Consider the following 22,904-nt stretch of genomic DNA (forward strand, 5'->3'; position numbering starts at 1 on the left):
CTTTCCTCCTCTCTCTCTGCCTGCCTCTCTGCCTACTTGTGATCTCTGTCAAATAAATAAATAAAATCTTTAAAAAAAAAAAACAAAAAACTCAAGAATCCCAAATGGTATCACTACTCACTAAAGAAGAAAATTTAGAAATAATTTCTGGTGTGAGTGACACACTGCTGAAGAGGGGCCTTCATCCACTAATACATTAAATGACAGAAGCTACCAGTGAGGAGCTACAGATTGAGAACTGCCTCGTGGGAGAATAAATTCCGCCCAAGACCTCTAAAGGGGGTGCAGGTGCTTAAGAAAGCTGCCTTTCTTCTCTCAGTCAAGAAACTGGCACCCACATCCTACTACCCAGTTCTTCCTGTCCTCAGCTAAGATTCCTGCTTTGCTGCAGAACAAGGAGTCAGGAAGCACATGGAGAAAAACTGGTGATCAGGAGCCTTTCCTCTACCTCCTGCCTTGGGCAGAACCTGGCATTTCAGTGCTCTGATAGTAAAAGTGTTCAGAATAATCATCTTTGCTCATTAAATCTGAAAGGTCAGTTTTAGAATACTGTCACTGTATGGTCTGCTTTAGGTCAGCATTGTTTTCGCCAAAGTAGCCAGGTTAAAAAATACTTGTTTATTTACATACACACTTACCATCCTAAAGTGTAAGTAAGGGGATACAAGGAGGAATTTTTTTTTTTTGAGATCTCCTACAATAACTTTTCTACAGGGGTGAAGATGGTATCTAGATGCAGCTAACAATCATCTGGCTGCCTGGGCCCAAGCAAACCAGGGTCCTGCATTTCTTAATCTGAACAGCACTGTTTAACTGTTAAGTCTTTCCCAAACAAGCTATAGTACAAGTCCCATGATGGGCATTAAAACCTATGTCATCCCCAAGCGCTCTGAACAGCCAGGGAAAAAGCCAAGAACTGTAACCACTCACCTGGGTGACAGGCACAGTGCAGGAGTGTGAGCTATCGAAACAACCTGGTGAAGTCTCTCAAGGCCCAGCAAACTTGTTTACATTCCTCAGCACTAGAAAAAAAAAGGTAGGTTGGCCCCTGATGAGAAAGATACAATACGGTGAAAACAACCACAACACTGAGATCCACTGAGAATTATCCTAGCTCTGCTTGAAGCTCTCTCCATTGTCTCGACTGTTTCTGATCTTTCTGTAACTAAAAGGCAAATATTAACTACTGCATATGAGAATAATTATAAGCTGTATGGTCTCTAAAGAGTAGCTGTGGAGAAAAGCTGCTTGGGTTTGAATCTTGGCTCTACCACTCTTGGGCAAGTTACCAACCTGCTTTTGTTGCCGCATCTGTTTACCTACCTTACAGTGTTTGGAAGATTAAGTCAGTTCAACACTTCATTGGGAGTCCCTGACACAAACACAAGAAAGCCAGAAGGCCCAAATAAAAAAAGCAAGCATATTCTACCTAAGGCTGATAACTTTAACTCTATGAGCTGAGCTAACTTAAGTACCCTGGTTCCTCATTCTCTTCCAAAGGCAGATTTTGTTGACCAAGCCCATTTCGGCAACTAAGTCTCTATCTGTCATCCATATTCTTGTTGGAAAGGCTGCTCAGGGTTTCCTCCTGTGGGAGGTGAATGGAGAGGAGGGAGGAAAGGGTTAAGGCATGTAGAAAGGAGGGAGGAAGCAGGACTTGGTCCTCAGGTAAGCACTGAAATGGGATTTAAATAGCCCAATATTCACCTGACCCTATTTTTTCAAAAGCCTCCTTTGTCCGAAACTGTCACCGAGAAGCCAGCTGATGCCCACTTCGTTCTTTTGTGTCAGTCTTCAGAGCAGGTTTTGGTAACTGAACATGAAGCTAAGCTAAAAACAGAAGAGGAAGAACTTCCGAATATGCCCATTCTTCAGTGGCCCTGTCTCTGGCTCAGAAAAATTCAGGGACCACAGCCTATTACCTAATATTCAATGTTAGAAGAAAGAGCTTTCTCCTTCTCATAATGTTAAACACCAGGGGAGGGAACTGCCAACACTGGTTCCACAGAAAAGTAGGTGAAAGGAGAGCTCTCTCTGTAGTGCCTACATCTAGATTTCCCTACCTATTACAAGGTCTGGAAAAATCATTAAGAACCTTGAATCAGACCCCAGGATTTGATTCAATAGAGAATCCCAGAAAATTTCTCCAGTCTCTCTCCATCCTAAAAATGTAATAAAAATGATAAAGTCTCCTGGTTTTATTGAAATTCTGCCACTTCTGAATTTAATGTGCTTCAATACAACCAATACCTTCCCTCAGTCTATTTCCAAATCAATACTGACTATTAAGGAGGCAGTTGAGGGGGCGAGCACAGATCACTCATGCTTCCAATGTCACAAAGGAAGAAGATATTATTATCCAAGAGAAGCCACCATGTGGCATGTTATCATAAGGAACTACAACAGTAAGAAATAGTTAAACGTGAGGTAACAATGAAGACTTAACTCCATTCTTCACCTCTCTTGTGACACAGGAGAAAAAGTGCTGAAATCAGAATGCAGGTAGAGAGAACTATGTGAGCCAGGGTGAAAGAGCAGTAGGCTGGTATCCTGAGTCAGCTCAGCTCTGTTCCAGTCCTGTCAGCAACTACTCTGGTGTCCAGAGCCTCAGCCAAATGTTTAATGTGTCCTTCACTAGGCCCAAAGAAATGGATTAAAAAAAACCCCAAAACCAAACAACTATTTTCTGTTTTCCGCCTCAGTCCTTCTGGCATTTATTTCCCATTTCATCTCACTGCATTCGCTGGGGCGCATGGGTGGCTCAGTTGGTTGGGCGTCTCTGCCTTCGCCTCAGGTCATGATTCCAGAGTCCTGGGATGGAGCCCCTCATCGGGAATCCCTGCTCAGCAGGGAGTCTGTTTCTCCCTCTCTCCCCTGCTCACACTCTATTCTCTTGCAATCTCTCTCAAATAAATAAAATCTTAAAAAAAAAAAAAAAGTTCTAAAAAGAAAGAAAAAGAAAATGGCCACTATTTTTCTAGATTCTATTTTCTGGCTTCTAGTCCCACAACCCCGATCCTTTTGCCATACTTCTGAATACATTATGGTGACCATCTCAAGCCCCATAATCCTAATGGTGTGCTGAGAAATACAGCCCTTCTCACCTGATGTTCATGGATATTGCAGAGTAACCAAGCTCTAACTAATGACATGAGCAAGAAGACACCCCAACCTGGCTTCTAACTCTAGAGTCAATGCTTCCTTTATTCAACGTCTTCTGACGTTGAGATTCTCACGCTGCTGTTAAGAATCCAAGAATAAATATCAACACAGAGAAATGGGAAATGATGGCAGGATTTCTTCCAATCATAATTAGTAGTGTTTGGAGAGCAAGAATGATGTTTCAGAATGAAAAACCTCAGCTTTCTTCAAGTTGACCAACGAAAAATGTTAGGGAATTAATTACCAGCACCATTTGAAAAACAGGCTTGGACTTGCTGAAATGAAACTGAACCAGTTTGCCCTCCCTGTTAGAATGGCAAACAAAGCAGCACGTTGAGACAGGAATTACAGGACCTTACAACCAAAAGGGAGACTGAGTCATGCATGGAACAGAAGGTTCAAGAGCAAAACTTGTACTAGAGAAAGAGAATTACTACAAGATTGAGGTGAGCAATCTCAAAGCTTTTCTCTAGTACCTCGACATTACCTCTTCTGTTCATTTCCCAGCACCATGTCATCACAGCCTACTATAGGAGGAGCTGCAAAACTTGTTCCACAGTGGGAGATCAAGTAGGCCAGGTTGCCGGTGCACCTTATTTCCCAATATCACAGGGCAAAGATCACAGGAATTTTTTTTGTAGCCTTGCGTTATTTGGGTTCCTTTCCGTGCCACTTAATTTTCCTTAAATGGGGGAATATCCATGACTTTCCATACTTATTCTACAGTTCTACCTATCATAGTCAGTTCAGATAAGGGAATACAGGTTTGGTGGATACTTATTCTAGAATGTGTGGGTGGTTGCCTTAGAGCTGGCAGGAGACATGCTCCAGCTAGCTTTGCAAATGCATTAACAACATTCCAGCAGGTTCTTTTCCAAGGAGAAAGTTAACATTCACTGATCACCTACTACATACCAAATCTTTAGATTTCCACTTGATATCTCATAATAACCCCTTATGAGTAAGACAGGTAGTACTAACCCTATTTTATAGATGAATAGGCCAAGGTTCAGCAAGTAGCAAGATTCATGCCAATATCTCTGACGCTAAACCTAGTTCTTTGAGGGTTCTCTCCAGGCTTCCATTTGCTTTAAGGAAATTACAGCCAATATGATCCTGCCCAATACTAGATGGAAAAGAACAGAACCGAAGCAGAAAGAAGCTACTACACTCTTTTCCCAGAGACTGCTTAGAGGTAGAATACTACTACTGGGAAGATTCACCGTAAAAAAAAAAGTAAAATAATTTTGTAAAGTCATCCCACTCAATATACACCTACCTAGAGAAGGGGAAATTCCCTTCTAGCAAAATATATCATGCAAGTAGTCACATGCCATTTTTTTGGTCATGCATGTCACTTGATCTATGGCCAAAAATCAGTTCCTTCTGGGACATGAAGTTAAGCCACTTTTAGTAAGCTACAAAATAACAGCACTCATAGGTTTGGAATTTTAACAAATTCTTTAGCAAAATTATTGAAGAGACTCTGGGAGATGAGAAAATAAGCCATTTTGGAAAGTAAGATTAAGAAATTAAGACTCAGAAAAGACGATCAGTTATTGAACCACCACCTACAATCTGTCCCCCCGCCTTTTGCCCTTTTACTTTTTTAAAGATTTTATTTATTTGAGAGAGAGGGCATGTGTGAGAGAGAAAAAGAGAAAGAGCACACACGTGCACAACCAGGGGGAGGGGCCGAGGACAAGGGACAAGCAGTCTCCCCACTGAGCATGAAGCTGAGGAGACTGGGAGATCATGACCTGAGCTGAAGTCAGATGCTTAATGGACTGAGCCACTCAGGCATCTCTCTCCTTTTTTTAAAAACTAGGTCTGGTTTTAATTATAAATGTATACCACACGCTTAGGAAAAAAATGAAAATACTATAGAAAGTTATGAAATAAAAACTGAAAGTCCCATCCTGGTCCCAGTTGTCTTCAGAAATTTACTATGCATATATATAACAAATATAATAAAACAGCTTTTAAAAGTGCAAGCTGGTTCATTTACAACAGCATCAAAAAGAATGTAACACTGAAAGAAATGAAAGACACCAAAAAAAAACAAAGACCTCTCCTGTTCATGGACTGAAGACTTAATTTTGTTAGGACATCAATACTACTCAATAGATACAATGTAATTGCTATCAAAAATCCTGTTATTTTTTGTGAAAATAGGAAAATATATCCTAAAATTCATATGGAATCTCAAAAGACCCCAAATATTCCAAATAACCTTAGACAAGAACAAAGCTGGGGGTCTCACATTTCCCAATTTCAAAATTATTACAAAGCCATGGTAATCAAAACAGTATGGTACTGACATAAAGACAGACATGGAGATCAATGGAATAGAACAAAGGGCCCCAAAATCAATCCCTCATATATATGGTAAAATGATTTTTTTTTTTTTAAGATTTTATTTATTTGACAGAGAGAGGTCACAAGTAAGCAGGCAGACCAAGAGGGGGAAGCAGGCTCCCTGCAGAGCAGAGAGCCCGATGTGGGCCTCGATCACAGGACCCCGAGATCATGACCTGAGCCGAAGGCAGAGGCCTAACCCACTGAGCCACCCAGGGGTCCAGTAAAATGATTTTTTTTTTTTTTAAGATTTTATTTATTTGTCAGAGAGAGAGCGGGAGAGAGAGCAAGCAGAGGCAGACAGAATGGCAGGCAGAGGCAGAGGGAGAAGCAGGCTCCCTGCCGAGCAAGGAGCCCGATGTGGGACTCGATCCCAGGACACTGGGATCATGACTTGAGCAGAAGGCAGCTGCTTAACCAATTGAGCCACCCAGGCGTCCCCCAGTAAAATGATTTTTAGTAAGGGTGCCAAGACCATTCAGTGGGGAAAAGAACACTACTGGGAATTCTTTTCAATCCAAAGGAACTGAAAACAAGGTCCTTTTTTTTTTAAAGGTGGGGAAGGGCAGAGAGGAGAATCTTAAGGAGTCTCCATGCCCAGCAGAGCCAGCCCAACGCTGGGCTTGATCTCACAACCCTGAGATCATGACCTGAGTAGAAATCAAATGCTGGGACACCTGACTGAGCCACATAGGCACCCTGAATGCAGGGTCCTGAAGAGATATTTGTATACCCATGTTCACAGCAGCATTACTTACAACAGTCAAGAGGTAGAAGCAATCCAAATGTCCACCAATAGATGAATGAATAAATAAAATGTGGTACATACATAAAGTGGAATGTTATTCAGCCTTAAAAAGGAAAGAAATTCTGACACACACTACAGCACAGATGAACCTTGAGAACATTACAGAGTCACAAAAGGTTAAACACCGTATGATTTCACTCATAAATGGAAAGTAGAGTATGACTGCTGGGGAATGGGAGAAGGGGGAGTTGCTGTTTTATGGGTATAGTTTCAGTTTTGTAAGATGAAAAAAATTCTGGAAATTCACTGCACAACAGTGTGAATATACTTAACACTACTGAACAGTATACTTGAGAATAGTTAAAAATTCTATGTGTATTTTATCACAGTAAGAAAGTTAAAAAAATTATCAGGACAAGTTGGGTTATCTGATACTGTTATTTTTTCCATTTATAATACACCTTACACATATTTCTGTATCATGACACTTATATTCTTGCTCCTTCTCTTCCAGTGCCTACTCATTTAGTTATACTCTGTTAATTATTTAACCATTTTCTATTAATGAGCAATTAGAGTATTTCCAGTGTTTTTCACTATTACCAAACTTCACTCAACATTCATTCTTGGACCTGTAAGTCATTCCACTACTATATGAATATAAGCCAATGCCTAAAATTTAGGCAAAATTCTAGAGATTCTAGATATATATAATGGTATATGAGGGCAAGGTAGCAGTTACAAAACACACTTTAACTTACTACCATTAACACTTAATAGCCATAAAAATCTCATAACCTTTGAGTCAGTGATTGCATTTTAAGGAAAACAGTCAAAAGAAGGAAAAGGCTAGAGTTTTAATATTATCCATAATACTAAAAAAATAACTGAAATGTCTACTAATAGAAGCACTGTATGGAAATTAAGCAACACCTTTTTGGTTATAAAGCAGTAATTAGGAAGACTATGTAGCTACACTTAAAATGGTAACTATGTTCACAATAAAAAATATACTAATGTATACTTAACATTTTAACTAAGCTGTGAACAAGCAGCTTCATGGACTCAATGCATCTCAGAGAGATATTTTGTTTGGCCTGCATGAAATTAAACTTCAGTATCTTTAGGCACAGTGAAAATTTTCCAATTCACTGCAGTTTACATCATCTATGTTTTACAACTAATGCTTCACCTACTCACATCTGCGTTCCTGACCCCTGAATACAGAAGAGAACAGAAGACTTCAGAAAGATAAAGACAGATCCTGTGAAGAGTAGCAGGCTGATGAATGCATTTTTCTTTTGGAAGAAATAACGCTTCCACTTACCCATTAAGACCTTATACCAGTTAATAAATTTGCACAGTAAAACTGATGTACACCTACACAGCATGGTGGTATTTCCCCTCAGATTGGTTTCTAACATCAAGTTACGCAATTCAATGCTAAACAGACAAACTGTGAATTAATGAAGGCATACAAGACACATACTCCTGGGTAAATTTGGTATTAGAAACGAAGATATATTTTTTCTGCACACCCATTTCTGTTTATATTAAAAAAAAGCAACAAAACCAGAAAAGTCCCCCATCACTCACCTAGTGACTTGTTTGTGGAAATCTGTGAGTTGTTTGTGTGTCACTGTGACTGCTCCCACGGTTGTCTCCTTTGGCAAACCTTTCAAGGAGTTCTCTAACCATCGACAGAAAGTCTGTGCAGAGAAACAGTAAGAGTTTTGAGAGGAGGCAGGACTTATTCAACTGGACCCTACAAGTAATAACAAAACCTACAGGCTTTTCTTAGCACTATCAGCTCTTCTAGACTTGGAAGTAAGTAAAGGAATTAACAAAAGCACTTCTGTCTTTAGGCCTTCCAACTCTCTGGGGTTTGGAACAGTCTACAAAGGTAAAACCTAGACTTCCCATCAAAGGTGTGGCAGGCATCATTTCAGCAAGCCCTTCTCTACCTTAGAAGTGAAGTCTCTTCTGGGTGATACTATTGCTCTGTTTCTGTCATTAAACTTCCGTAATACTTCAAAAATTAAACAGCTGCCAGAAAACTCTATAGAGTGTACAGATCAAAGGCAACCTAGAGCAAAAGTTTAGTACCACAAAGAATAAGAACAAAAAGTATAGTTAAGTAAACTTGTCAAAGAATATATATAAAAATATATAGTATGAATCGAGGATCAAAAGGATTTTAAGGTCAACTCTCAGTAGAATATTCATATCCAGTCAGCTCCTTTGTGATGCCTGCCTGTTCTCTGGGTCAGAAAATTTTGTTGCTCACTCTGGTTTGCTATTTAATAAAATACTATTGGGGCGCCTGGGTGGCTCAGTGGGTTCAGCTGCTGCCTTCGGCTGGGGTCATGATCTCACGGTCCTGGGATCAAGCCCCGAACTGGGCTCTCTGCTCACTGTTTCTCTTTCTCATGCTCCCTCTGTGCTCTTCCACTCGCTCTCAAAAAAATAAATTTTAAACATCTTTCTAAAAAAATAAATAAAAGAATACTATTGGGGTGCCTGGATGGCTCAGTGGGTTGAGCATCCCACTCTTGCTTTCGGTTCAGGTCATGATCTGATGGGTTGTAGGATCCAATGCTCAACAGGGTGTCTGCTTGGGATTCTCTTTTTCTCCCTCTGCCCCTCCCCCAACTTGCATACTCTTTCTCTCAAATAAATCCTTTTTAAAAATGTTGTAAAAGAATATTATTTACATCTAAGCATAGTCTCTCTATGCCTTTTAAATGCACAAAAACTGTCTATCCCTCCTTCCCCCTTCCTTCCTCTCCAAACTAAAAATCAAATCTAGAAACTTCCTCTGGCTTATTTTCAGTTGAACCCTTCCTTCTTTGAGCTAGCTCTAATTTTCCATGCCTTTCTTAAGTAGGGTGTACACTTTGGTTGTAGTTTTCAGCAATAAAATAACCTTTACAACTAAATTGTTTTACATTATATATTCCATTATGTTAATTTAAGTAACAAACTGGAGCAAAAGTAAATATTACATTATAAATGCTTAAGAAGTACTGCATAATTCTCCAAATGTTGCCCCCCAGGGAAGACAACACTCTACTAAGACAAACAAGGAGGGGCAAGAGATTCAGGAAGAACCCTTACTTGATACAAGTTTTGGCATCCAAAATAGCCTGTGAGTTAACTATAATGTAGCCCCAAACAAGAACATTAAGAAATGAAACTAAAAAGTAAAATTAATCAGCTAGCACACAAAGAATCTCAGAAATCTGGTTGAAAACATGAATAAATTTGCCACAGATGGGTATCCAACAAAGAAGTAAGGGTTTATTTATTTATTTACTTTTAAGATTTTATTTATTTGACAGACAGAGATCACAAGTAGGCAGAGAGGCAGGCAGAGAGAGGAGGAAGCAGGCTCCCCGCTGAGCAGAGAGCCTGATGCAGGGCTCAATCCCAGGTCCCTGGGATCATGACCTGAGCTGAAGGCAGAGGCTTTAACCCACTGAGCCAGCCAGGTGCCCCAGAAGTAAGGGTTTAAATAGTATATTCGAGTCATGTGACAAAGCTGATATGCCATCTTCTATTGAAAAAATCCCTGTGTTCACTTTTGAAAATGGCATGATTAAGAAAGTGCTCAAGAATGCAAATTTTCTTTTAGCCTTCTCTCCCTAGAATTTCAATCAGTTTACAGGGTATGGACAACCCGTATTTATTTAAGTTCCTCCACAAAAATTCAGTTGTAAGCTGATGTTCATAGAAAACAATCACTTTAAACTGCTTGACACCCATTCTGTGGGTATCTATCTATATAGTAAACAATTAGAAGCCCATGGATACCTGGTTTCCGTTCCTGCCTCAACTTGCTGTTCTAATTTTCTTCCTCTGTTACCACTTAACCTTATGTTTACAAATTAAGAATATTTTTTATTTTTTTAAAGTTTTTTTCTTTTAATCCACTTATTTGAGAAAGACAGAGAGGAAGAGAACAAGCAGAAGGAAGGTCAGAGGGAGAGAGAGAAGCAGACACCCCCTGCTGAGAAGGGAGCTCCACATGGGGCTTGATCCCAGTACCCAGAGGATCATAACCTGAGGATAGCTGCTTAACCGACTAAGTCACCCAGGTGCACCAAGAATGTTTTATAAAATTAAATTTACATAAGTTTTCTGCCACCTGGGAACCAAGTATGCTTGTAAAAAATAACAGTACAGAAATTTTATTTCTCAGGTAAAGGACTTCTTTTTTTTTTTTTTTTTTTAATTTATTTATTTGACAGACAGAGATCACAAGTAGGCAGAGAGGCAGGCAGATAGACAGATGGGGAAGCAGGCTCTCCACCGAGTAGAGAGCCCAACGCAGGGCTCGATCCCAGGACCCTGGGATCATGACCTGAGCAGAAGGCAGAGGGCTTAACCCACCAGTGCCACCCAGAAACCCCAGGTCAAGGACTTTTGTAATCAAACTTGTTGGCGCTCAGGGGTTCACTGAGTACTTTCTTTAGAAAAACACAAAAATACAGCCATATTAGACTGAAACAAGAACATGCTGAACAACTAGGGAACTGCAGGTACTATTCATTCCTGAAGCACTGAGCTTACATGGAAGAACTGCAGAGCTACCTGACGAAACCAAAGATCACACAGGAGCCTCACGAGTTTGATATAGAAGAAATAGGGGTACCTGGTGGCACAGTCAGTTAAATGTCCAACTCTTGGTTGGGCTCAGGTTGTGAGGCTGAACCATGTTGGGCTCTGCACTTGGCCCAGAGTCTCAGATTCTTTCTCCCTCTTCCTCTGCCCTTCCTATTCATGCCCCCTCTCTCTCAAATAAATAATATCTTAAAAAACAACAACAACAACAATTAAAAGTTCATGCGGCTGTTCTGGAAGATAAAACTAAAGAAAATGCAGAAATTTATCAAGCATCTGCCCTGCACGTGACCACCTTTCATTTCAGCCAAAGATCAAGTAAAAGCATATGCTCACTAAAACAATATAAACTAATCACTGAATCTTGGAGATAACACACAAATCCAAGGAAGAACTTTTGGCTCAGTACACCAGAATCTAACACTAGAAGTGTACTCTGCTTTGTGAAACTACTGAAGTTGAGGCTAACAACTGTCATCAATGATACAAAGCAAGAGACAACATTAAGATATATATGGACTTAAAATTTACAATAAACTTGTACATCTGGATTTTTCTGTGGTTCTGGAAGATAGCTTACTTTAACTAGAACCAACTGTGCACTTTTCTTAACTGCTTTTGTATTAATATTAAAAACTATAAATCCGGGACGCCTGGGTGGCTCAGTTGGTTGGACGACTGCCTTCGGCTCAGGGCGTGATCCTGGAGTCCCGGGATCGAGTCCCACATCAGGCTCCCAGCTCCATGGGGAGTCTGCTTCGCTCTCTGACCTTCTCCTCGCTCGTGCTCTCTCTCACTGTCTCTCTCTCAAATAAATAAAAAAAACAAAAAAAAACAAAACTATAAATCCTATTTAAAAAATAATGTATAAGCTATATATACTTTACCACTATGCTCAAAACTTCCACGCAGTACACATAACCTCATTTATGATCATGGCCCAGTACTGAAATTACTTGGACATTACTGGATAGCCTAAAAAAACCTTCCATGCTCAGGTGATAAATGACCTGGATCAAGAACTGAAACAAGATGCAAATTAATCCAAAGGAGAAATCCAAGTGTATATTGTGAGCCGATTTTCTGCTTCTTTATCCCCAAATGCTCTGGTGTGACTTATTACCAAGGAAAACCATACAATGTTATCTAAGGAGCTTGGAGTGAATTCCCTTCTTGAATAACCTGTACCACTATGTAACTGATATATGGGCATCTCTTACAAATGAACAACAAGTTACTCACTGGTCAGCCACACAGCTGAATTCCATGCTTAGTATTCAATAATATAAACTCTATGACAGTGACACCAACATGCTTTTAAAAACCTAATAATGCATTACCGGCCTTCTAGAGGCCCCTTCATCTAATAATTAAACTTAGCAATATGCCTAGATTAGGTACCATGGAGATACAACAGAGGTGGTTTCAAAGTTATAGTCTGCCTCCAGGAACCAAAGTTTAAGGACTGTGAGAATGGATTCTTCATGAAAACAATCTTACCGGTCTGTCAACCTGCATGATCTCCCAGAGGACTTCAGCCACATCTGGTAGGGTATAGGGAGGGAGACAAAAGCAGCATGTGTGAAGCAACTGGCTTACAAGTTGCTGTCCAAGCTGGTTCATCACCTGTCCAATAAGTTCTTTCCGTAATTCAAAGTCTTCTTCATGCTGTAAGGAAACGAGCAAAAGGTGAATTCTAATTTCAACTCTCCACTCTAGTAATTCCTCCTTCCTGGAAAAAGAAGTATATACAATACATAATAGCAAGATTTAAAGACTCCACTAAAATGTTAAGGAAGAAAATATTAAAAGTTTAGTATCAAGGAAATGGGCATGGATTTCAGCTGAGATTAACCTTAACCTTTAGAATAGAGAGCAGAAAAGAAACAATGACTAAAGGTTACAGGTAGCAGTTTTAATTATTTTTCATAGAAAAATGTGTTCCTATTTCCTTTTTTAAAACCAAGTGAATAAATAAGAACTTCTATCAGATACCTAATCTTTTCTATCAAAAAAAAAAAAAAAACCAACAAAAAACCCTTATTTTCTTCTTGGCACAGAATATACATTGATACTTCTTGAATATACACTAGAATATAAATATATTTCTAATATCTTGGAAAAAAATAACTTTTTATAAACTGCTTTTCACATCTAGTTTCCTTCTTTCTCCTTTATGACCAAACTTCTTAAATAATTAGCTCATTAACACAGTTGCTTTTTTCTTCACCATTCTCTATTAACCTTAAATAAACTCTATTCCACATTTAGCCAAATCTACCTTTGAAAACTTTGTGGGGCATCTGGGTGGCTCAGTGGGTTAACCCTCTGCCTTCCACTCAGGTCATGTTCTCAGGGTCCTGGATTGAACCCCACATCGGGCTCTCTGATCAGCAGGGAGCCTACCTCCCATCATCCCCTCACCTGCTTCTCTGCCTACCTGTGATCTCTGTCAAATAAATAAATAGAATCTTTTAAAAAAAGAAAGAAAGAGAACTTTGTGAGCCATTTTACTACTCCAGCCAACTAGGTCTCTTAATTGTCTAACATACTTAGTACTATCCTTTCTCTATGATTTATGCCCCAGTTAAGACTGTCCTCCCCTCTCTAATCCATCCAAATTCTACCTATATCGATGGGCCTGGTGAAGTCCATCTTCTTCCAGAAATTAATCCCAACCCACTTCTGACCAAGGAGCTTTCTCTCCTCTGATCTCATAGCAGCCGACTTTTATCACTCACTGGCAATCAAATACTGCCTTCTTATTGTTACTTAAATCTTTTTATCTCTGTTTATCTGTTCTACTAAATCCTGGATGATAAGGGAGCAGAAATACTTTCAGACTGTTTCATATAGCTTTTTGCACTCAGTAGAGGCTCTCTGAAATCTAATAGTTAATGTTTTGGTTAGTGAATGGTATGTACCTACCAATATAGATCAATTAAGGAGAATCTGGTTTTCCCCTAAGAAATGAGGAAGAGATATAAAAAGGTGATAAGGGGGGGCGCCTGGGTGGCTCAGGGGGTTAAGCCGCTGCCCCCTGCTCAGGTCATGATCTCAGGGTCCTGGGATCGAGTCCCACATCAGGCTCTCAGCTCAGCAGGGAGCCTGCTTCCCTCTCCATCTCTCTCTGCCTGCCTCTCTGCCTACTTGTGATCTCTGTCAAATAAATAAATAAAAGCTTAAAAAAAAAAAAAGGTGATAAGGTACAAAGTAGAAAGGTACAGTGTTTATACTTACATCATTGGCTACCCCTGTATGGATAAGGTCTCGCAGGAACCTCATGACACTGCAATTGGCATCCCGGTGGTCCAGGGTAGTAGAGGCAATGGCCCACTGCAAGATAGGGATGACCACTTGGCTCCTCAGCAAGGTGACAGGGCTGCGCTGAATAAACCTAGTGTTTTGGAAAGACAGGCTAGGTATAAATGAAAGGATTAGGCTCCAAAGCAGCCAGAGTAAAAGGCAAAACAATGGATGGAGACAAAAAGATCAGTGGTTGCTAGAGGTTAGAAGGTGAGGGACAGCTGAACAGGTGGAATACATTGATTTTTAGGGTATTAAACTATTCCGTATGATATTATAATGGTAGATACATGCATTATACATCTGTCCAAATCCACAGAAGGTACACCACCAAGAGTGAATCCCACTCTTGTGTAAACTCTAATGTAAACTATGGATTTTGGATGATAATAACATGTTAATACAGGTTCATCAATTCCAAAAACCAGACTACTCTGGTGGGGGATGTAAATAGTGAGGGAGGCCATGGGGTTGTGGGGGGTAGAGCAGGGGTATATAGGAACTCTCTAAACTTTCCACTCAATACCCTACAAGGTTACAGACCCTTTAACATACATGGAGACTCTCCACAAAAAAGACACAGCATTTTCCAAATTTACTTCATAATGCTTATCTAGCAAGAGCATCTCAGGGATGTTTTTCAAGTAACACACACTGGGTAAACAGGGACTGGAGTCTACCCAAGGTTCTCTCGTATCGACAACAACAATAACAACAACAAAGGTGTTTCTAACATGTCCAAAAATTAACCAAAAAAGCATTCAATATTCAATCCTGAAATAGTTAATACTACTTTGCATTTATAAGTGATAAAATATATAGTAAATGTGTATTTACATATAATAATCTATTTTTCATAATTTTTAAATGCTTTTATGTTCACTAACTGATTTGGTTCAAATTCCTTAGCTAGGGACTAAAGAAGGAATCCAAAGGTTTGGCAATAATATAGTCAGTGTTACTGGTAAAAGGAAATTTAAGTAAAAATTGGGGTGGAAAGCTAGGGGTAGAACCAGGAAGTACAGAACAAGATAACTTCTAAGGCATCTTAAAATCCTAAGAATTTTTTACTCTGAGATATGATTATATCTAAAGGATGCCAAGTTTCCTAAATGAAAAAGCTGAAGTGAAACATGTCATCAGAGCAGCCCAGAAACATAAAACTACAGGGGATTCTACAGATTTTCTAATCACATGTTTTTACCAAGTTGGTTTTAACGGTCTTGCGCATGTTCCCTCCTTTGTGACAGAAACCCAGCCCAGCTGCTTTACCCTGCTTCCATCAAACTCCTCTTCCTCACTGACTGGGATATTCCATTCACGATTTAACTATGGGCTATGAGAACCATTAACCTACCTATACTCCACTAGCCTCATTTTACAGAGAAACAGTCAAGCATTATAAGACAAGATGAAGCAGTGATGGGGAAAAGCAATAAAAGAAAGAGTTGCTCTTCAGAAGGACTGACCTGGTGGCCAGCCTGAACAGGTCATCCACAGTGTCGGGGTGATTCTGAAGCCCATTCTGCTGTTCCAGCAGCTGAAAGGTAGGGATGCACAGTGCCTAAAACAGAATGGTGATTTTAAATAAATACTATATACTAAATCCAACAGCATTCAGACTTGCTAAATATCACAACATATACAAAGGTACAAAATAGGGGAAGTACAGATGGGAAAATAAAAAAACTATGATGAGAATCAGATCAAGAAAAGGAAGAGAGAAATCTTTCTCAACTGATAACAGTTTTCACATATGAAGTCCACAGTTCAGAAAGGGTTGAGGGTATAAATTTTAGTTGATGAAACTGGACAGATGTTATCTCAAAGTTTCAGAAGTTCCTGCAGGGGCCTTGGTGGCTCAGTTAAGCCAACTCTTGATTTTGGCTCAGGTCATGATCTGAGGGTCATGAGAGTGAGCCCTGTGTCAGGCTCCATGCTAGGTGTGGCCCTGAATTCAGATTCTCTCTCTTTGTTTTCCCACGCTCACTACCCCCTAACCCTACCTTGCTCTCTATCTCTGTCTCTCTCTCTCTTTCTCACAAAAGTTGTAGAAGTTTCTGAAAGTAAAGACTGCTTGTGTACTAGATATGGTCAAGTCCACTGAAGGAGTAAATGAAGGATATTTTTTTGAGATTTTAAAATAATAGTATGTTGATTTTATTTTATTTCTGAGAGTGTGAAGATGGGCAAAGGGAAGAGAATCTTAATCAGACTCCATGCCCAGTGTGGGGCCTGATGTGGGACTTGATCTCACAACCCTGAGATCATGACCTGAGCCAAAATCAAGAGTTGGACACTAAACTGAGTAAGCCACTCAGGTGCCCCATGAAATGTCGGTTTTAAAGGGTAAGACATCTTGTGAAAAGGAGAATGATAAGCTCCCTAATATATTTTCTTCCTTATGACTAGAAGGGAAAAAAAGGAGTGTATCAAGGACCTTTTCCAATGCCTGCTATTTACCCTAAGACCAACCCTGCTAATAACTGAGCTAGTACACTGGTTATTCCAGGCAAGAAACAAAAAAAGAATTATCCTTGAGGTTAGAGATCTTTTGTTTTACATCCATTTGTTCCCTTCTCCACCTCTCAAAAAACCATCATCATCTCTAGAGAGCATAAATTTGGCAGTAATAGCTGTAATGATCTTTATAGTCCTATGGTCAATCTCTTTCACATACTCCCATGCATGTCTGTCCAGGGAACACCTGGCAAGTTTCTACCTCGCTGTTATTAGTAAATCAACATGCCTGGAGGACAAACATAGAGAAGAGAATTCAAGACATGGTGAAGAACAAACTGCTCAGGCCTTTAGTCCCTCCAAGAAACTTCCCAGGGAAAACAAACCTGGAGCATGTCTAGGAGTCCCTGCCGACAGCCCTCTTCCATGCCATATTCATCCACAAGGATACTGCCAAGGTACAGGAAACAGGAATGCTGATGTACGTGGTACACATTCACCATCTGCCAAGGGAGAAACCAGTTGTTCAATTCTTTACCCTCCCAAAAGTTATCAACTTAGGAAACTGTCTAGAGGAAGAAATTCAGACAGACTGATTTCTTCTCTTTAAGACAACATAGTAAAGCTTGTTGGCAACATTTTTTGAAACACAGGGCTCAATTCTTCAGTAATTTTCAAGTACTCTCTTTAGAGTCCTTTCAAGCCTTTGATCTTTTACCTTCCCAAAACAATGCTGTAATAGCTACATAATATTTCAAGCTGGAAGCCATGAGTTTGCTATCATCCAGGCTATTTGCAGATTCATAGCATAAATCCCAATACCTAAAGGTTGTTCTTATTTGCATTCAAGATTAACTCTTAAAAAAAATAAAAAGGCCTATAAAGCTACAGCAGGGCTAAAAATACCAAATACCCTTATCCTGAAAGAGGCAGTGAAAGCACTGTTTGAATTCTGAGATGCTTCTAAACTCCCCTAGTTAAACGTTTTAGTAAAAAAACAGTGTCTCTTATCAAGACACCCAGATCTACTCATGGAATAAAAATGTTAATATACATATTTGAATTAAATGATTTGTTTAGGATTTTTTTCCCTATTCTCCTCCAAAATGTGTACATTCATCTGCTTAAAATGCCATCACAACACACATATTTTTTTAATGCAGGGCTTGAACTCATGACCCTGAGAGCAAGACCTGAGCTGAAATCAAGAATTGGATGCTTAACTGAGTGTACTGGTTTTATTATATAAATTCAACTTAATGAGTGTGGGTGGGGGCTGAAAGACAAAGTGACTGACTCTTATTACTAACACCTACCATGGAATGGGCATGTGATGAGAGCTATGAATCTATTCGGTGTTGTACACTCAAAACTATATGCTCTACTTAATGCATGATTTAAGTCAGGAGCTGGTAAACATTTTCTTAAAGGGTCAGATAGTAAAAATTTTAGTCTTTGCTGGTCATATGATTTAGCTATTCAACTTTGCCACCACAGCACAAATGACCAATACAAAATATATACATGAATAAGTATGGCAACCTTTTAGTAAAACTACATTTTACAAAACCAGGTAATAGGCCCATTGGTTCTAATTTGCTGACTTCTGATTTGTGGATTTTAATAAATACTTACCATTTTTTCACATTTACTGACTTTAGAACACGTTTCCTATACAAGGTACTCGATTGGGTTGGTCACTACTTAATTAGCAGGATTAAAAAAAAATTGAAGTCATGAGTGTATCCTCGAATAGCAAAGGGACATTATATCAAATTATGTTTGACCTAGACTGTATTACACTGAAGGGGACACATAACCAAAGATGTAAACATATGCAGTACAAACATATGGTGTCCTCAGGGTACAGAAAAGGTAAACTTTATTCAAATCTATAATATAAAGGATATAGGGCTGTGCATACGCCAACTGATACTGCATTAGCAAGACTCTACTTGGGGGGTGCGTGCTTCCTTAAGAATGAGGCGCCCCGGACAGAGAGGCAGGGCAGGGTCACACCTCCGGGGGCAGTCATCACCAACTTTGCTCTCCATCCTCAGGAGTGGAATTGTAAATAAATGCTGGCCTCTGCCCGCTGCTGTCTGTTCTCACACTGGCTGTTCTGGTCTCTCTGACCACTCTGCACAGAGTGAGCCCAAGTTCTGCTTCACACACAGCTGCTGCTCTCCCCTGCTCTCCCCACTGGCTCAGCTACCCTGCCTCCCACCAGCCACCAAGGAACCAATGCCTCCAAGACCAGCCTCCGCCTGATCCTTCCCAGAGGCAGAGTTGCCAGGAAGGAGCTAAAACTGGCAAGAATAAAGGCGTCATGAAAAGATGCGCCTGATCCATAAAGAGATACTGATCCAAATCCTATATACTATGTAAATGGACACAGTTTCCAATGAGGGGACGACTTATTTTCATCATCATTTTTAATTTTTCTTTTTTTTAAATATATTTTTTAAGATTTTTATTTAATTATTTGATATATATATAGAGAGAGAGCAGGTGTAGGAGCAGAGGGAGAAGCTGGCTCCCAGGTGAGCAGGGAGCCCAATATGGGGCTCATCCCAGGACCCCAAGATCAAGACCCGAGCTGAAGGCAGACATATAATAGACTGAAACACCCAGGTGCCCCTTTATTTTCTAATGGATTTATGATTTTGAATTTTTCTTGTTTGAAAGACAGAATTTTGATTATATCAGGCTGAGTTCAGCCTGTAAAAAGGATGTTAAGATGTGGATAAAATATGCAAATGAAGAGAAATATATTATACAAATTCCATTTTTAAAAAAGTGTGTGGGGTGCCTGGGTGGCTCAGTGGGTTAAAGCCTCTGCCTTCAGCTCAGGTCATGATACCAGGGTCCTGGGATTGAGCCCCGCATCAGGCTCTCTGCTCGGCAGGGGGCATACCTCCCACCCTCTCTGCCTACTTGTGATCTCTGTCAAATAAATAAGTAACATCTTTAAAGAAAAAAAAAAAGCGTGGAGAGGGGGTTAACGCTTGGGTGGCTTAGTCGGTTAAGCATATACCTTCGGCTCAGGTCATGATTCCAGGGTCCTGGGATCAAGTCCCACATTGGGCTCCTTGCTCAGCAGAGTGTCTGCTTCTCTCTCTGTCTGCCATTCCCCACTCTCTCTCTCACAATTCAAAAAAACAAAAACAAAAATCTGTCTGGCTCAGTCAGTGGGCCATATAACTCTCAATCTCAGGTTCGTGAGCTTGAGCCCCACACTGGGTGTAGAGGTTACTTAAAAAAAAAAAAAGAAAAAGAAAAAAGAATGAGGCACCTAGGGTGCAGAATTTAAGAGGGCACTCACCATCAGGCTCAGATCCTTGGAGGGTTTGCCTCCTTAGAATCTGTACCATGGATTCACTGTTCTGGTAGACAAAGGTCATTTTAGGCTTTTGGGTGTGGCCCAGCCTGGAGCTGTGCATTTCCCTCAGTGCATGGAAGCAAAATTTTAAAAGGCACTTACAACAAGTCCTACAAATGCCAAGACTTACATTTCACCTTGCCTCAATCTAGTTCTGGCTTTGCTGTAAGGTTAACATCAAATTGCTTTAGTGATCCAAGTCACTAGTTATAGGCATCTCATATAGAATAGTTCTTGATGTGAGTATGTCCTTAGAGAACCTCATACAGTGAGTCACACCATCATAATTATGTATCAATCTTGGTGATTATAAAAGAATCAAATCAAAAATTTCTTGTCAAATAATAGACTTATGTTACCAACTGTGACTGAGATAGAAAAAAATTCCCTTGGGCCAAGCAACAGCAAAATTTGACATGACACATTTTAAAAAGAAAAATTAATATAGAAATGCTCAGCGTTGGTATATGAGAGCTGGGCATTAAAGTCATTCTCTTAATTTTACAGTGAGATATGTTACTATTTAGACTATCACAAAACAGATTATAGGCAGTTTCCTTCAGAGACAACACACCATAGGCACTACTTATCTCTTTCAAATATTTTGGAGTTTGTATTTAATAAATACAAAAGGGTTTCATTTCATCAGCAAAGTTTTTGTTCTAAAGAATCCTATTTCAGGGATGCCTGGGTGGTTTAGTAAGTCAAATGTCTGCCTTCAGCTCAGGTCATGATCTGAGTCCTGGGATCCAGCTATGAGTTGGGCGCCCTGCTCAGTGGGGAGTCTGCTTCTCCCTCTTCCTCTTCCCGCTGGTCAGGATCTCCCCCTTCCTCTCTCTCCCAAATAAATAAAATCTTAAAAAAATAAATAAAGACTCTTAACTTCAAATTCTGTACACTTCACATTTTCCCTCAAAGGAAGAACTTACCTGTGTAACCAGTGGCTGCAGCAGGGCTGCAGATCCTTTGCCTACACAGCGAACAGCAAAGCGGAGGCATCTGCAACAACGCTCCACAATCCGATTATCAGCCCGGTGTTTATTTAGAGTCTCAGATAAAACTGGCCATATCTGAATCAAAAGTCAAAGAGCACAAGAAAGAAAACAATGAACAACTAAGAGCTGAAAAAAATGCTCCCAAGTTGGTAACATCTGATTTGGTTTTCAAATACTTTGGAAAAAGCTTTCTTTAGAGAAAAACATGTAACGTGAACCTGGTGTGCATAAATGCACGCATGCGTGAGCATGTGAGTGTGTAGAGTTTCAATACGCTATTCAATTCTAAAACACAACCACTTCTTAAGAAAAGTACAGTGACAGGGCACCTGGGTGGCTCAGTGGGTTAAAGCCTCTGCCTTCGGCTCAGGTCATGATCCCAGGGTCCTGGAATCGAGCCCCATATCAGGCTCTCTGCTTGGCAGAGAGCCTGATTCCTCCTCTCTCTGCCTGCTTCTCTGCCTACTTGTGATCTCTCTCGGTCAAATAAATAAATAAAATCTTAAAAAAAAAAAAATGCAGTGACTCTTTAGAACTGGAAGAAGAGCATGTCTAACTTCACTAAAAAATAAACTCTGCAATTCCTGATTTAGGATGAAAATAATTAGTATGATTTATAGAGGAATAGATATTTAAAGACAGTTCTGAGCTGGAATACTCTGAACAAAAGGGCATAGCTAATGAAATGGCATTATTTCTGTCAAACACTTAAGGTACTTGGTGTTTTCCCCCCCGAAGTCTGAAAAGCACTTCTCAAAACATGCCTTTTGATCCTCATATTACCCTCAGTGAAAAAAGGAGAAGTGTGTTTCCAACGGGGAAACAAAAGCCATGAGGGATAAATAGCTTTGTCAAAAAAAATTTTGCTTGCAATGTCCGCAACAGCCAAACTAAGGAAAGAACCTAGTTGTCCATCAATAGATAAATGGATAAGGATGTGGTGTGTATATATACAATGGAATACTATGCAGCCATCAAAAGAAATGAAATCTTGCCATTTCCAATGAAGTGGATGGAACTAGAGGGTATTATGCTGAGCGACATAAGTCAATCAGAGAAAGACAATTATCATATGATCTCCCTGATATGAGGAATTTGAGAGGCAAAGTGGGGAGTTTGAGGGGCAGGGAAGGAAAAACTGAAACAAGATGGGATAGGGAGGGAGACAAACCATAAAAGGCTCTTAATCTCACAAAACAAACAGAGGGTTGCCGGGGGAAGGGGGGTATGGAGAGGGTGGTTGGGTTATATGGACACTGGGGACGGTATGTGCTTGGTGAGTGCTGTGAAGTGTGTAAGCCCAACAATTCACAGACCTGTACCCCTGGGGCAAATAATACATTACATGTTAATTAAAAAAAAGATATGCATAAAAAAATTTTGCTAGTATTAATCAGGCCTCCTAACAACTCCACATTGTTGTGGAGAGTAACACATAGTTAATTGTTGGAGTTAACACATAGTTAATTGTGATTAACACATAGTTAATCACTCTCTACTTCTCTGGACTTTGAGTGCATTTCCCCACAGGATGTTTTCTTATCCAATCTGAGGTTAAAAAATATTTATTTGAATGGTTCTATTCTAGTCACTGAAATTTAAACTGTATCAAGGAACTGAATCTTCCTATAAACCTAGAAGACAATACCTTCACACTTTAGTTACCCACAGCCTTGTAAGGAAACAAGGAAGCCTTGTTCCACAGGCATCCATTAAGCACTTACTTCCTGTATGACTTTTTGGCACGGATGAGTTTGTCCATTTTCCACAATGGGATTGGTGTGTCTGGGAAAGGCAACAACCAAAAACAGTAAAAGAGCAATTTAAATGAAGAGCCATAGCCCCAAATCCTGCTAGCTTACATATTAAC

At 39.9% G+C, this 22,904-nt stretch overlaps 1 protein-coding gene across 1 annotated transcript in view; it reads right to left on the reverse strand.

Annotated features, from left to right (window-relative positions):
• The window catches only part of TNPO3 (transportin 3), a 90,921-nt gene that overhangs the window by 1,953 nt on the left and 66,064 nt on the right, over positions 1-22,904 (reverse strand). Inside the window, exons 15-22 of the mRNA XM_044246534.1 lie at positions 22,759-22,819; positions 20,969-21,109; positions 17,044-17,160; positions 15,667-15,761; positions 14,132-14,288; positions 12,392-12,559; positions 7,865-7,977; positions 931-1,022 (exon numbers count right to left, since the gene is read on the reverse strand). Coding sequence (XP_044102469.1) covers positions 962-1,022; positions 7,865-7,977; positions 12,392-12,559; positions 14,132-14,288; positions 15,667-15,761; positions 17,044-17,160; positions 20,969-21,109; positions 22,759-22,819 — 913 coding nt within the window. The 3' untranslated portion in view covers positions 931-961. The remainder of the gene's footprint in view (positions 1-930; positions 1,023-7,864; positions 7,978-12,391; positions 12,560-14,131; positions 14,289-15,666; positions 15,762-17,043; positions 17,161-20,968; positions 21,110-22,758; positions 22,820-22,904) is intronic.

The sequence above is a fragment of the Neovison vison genome, chromosome 4, assembly GCF_020171115.1.
Source record: "Neovison vison isolate M4711 chromosome 4, ASM_NN_V1, whole genome shotgun sequence".
NCBI classification, from domain to species: domain Eukaryota; kingdom Metazoa; phylum Chordata; class Mammalia; order Carnivora; family Mustelidae; genus Neogale; species Neogale vison.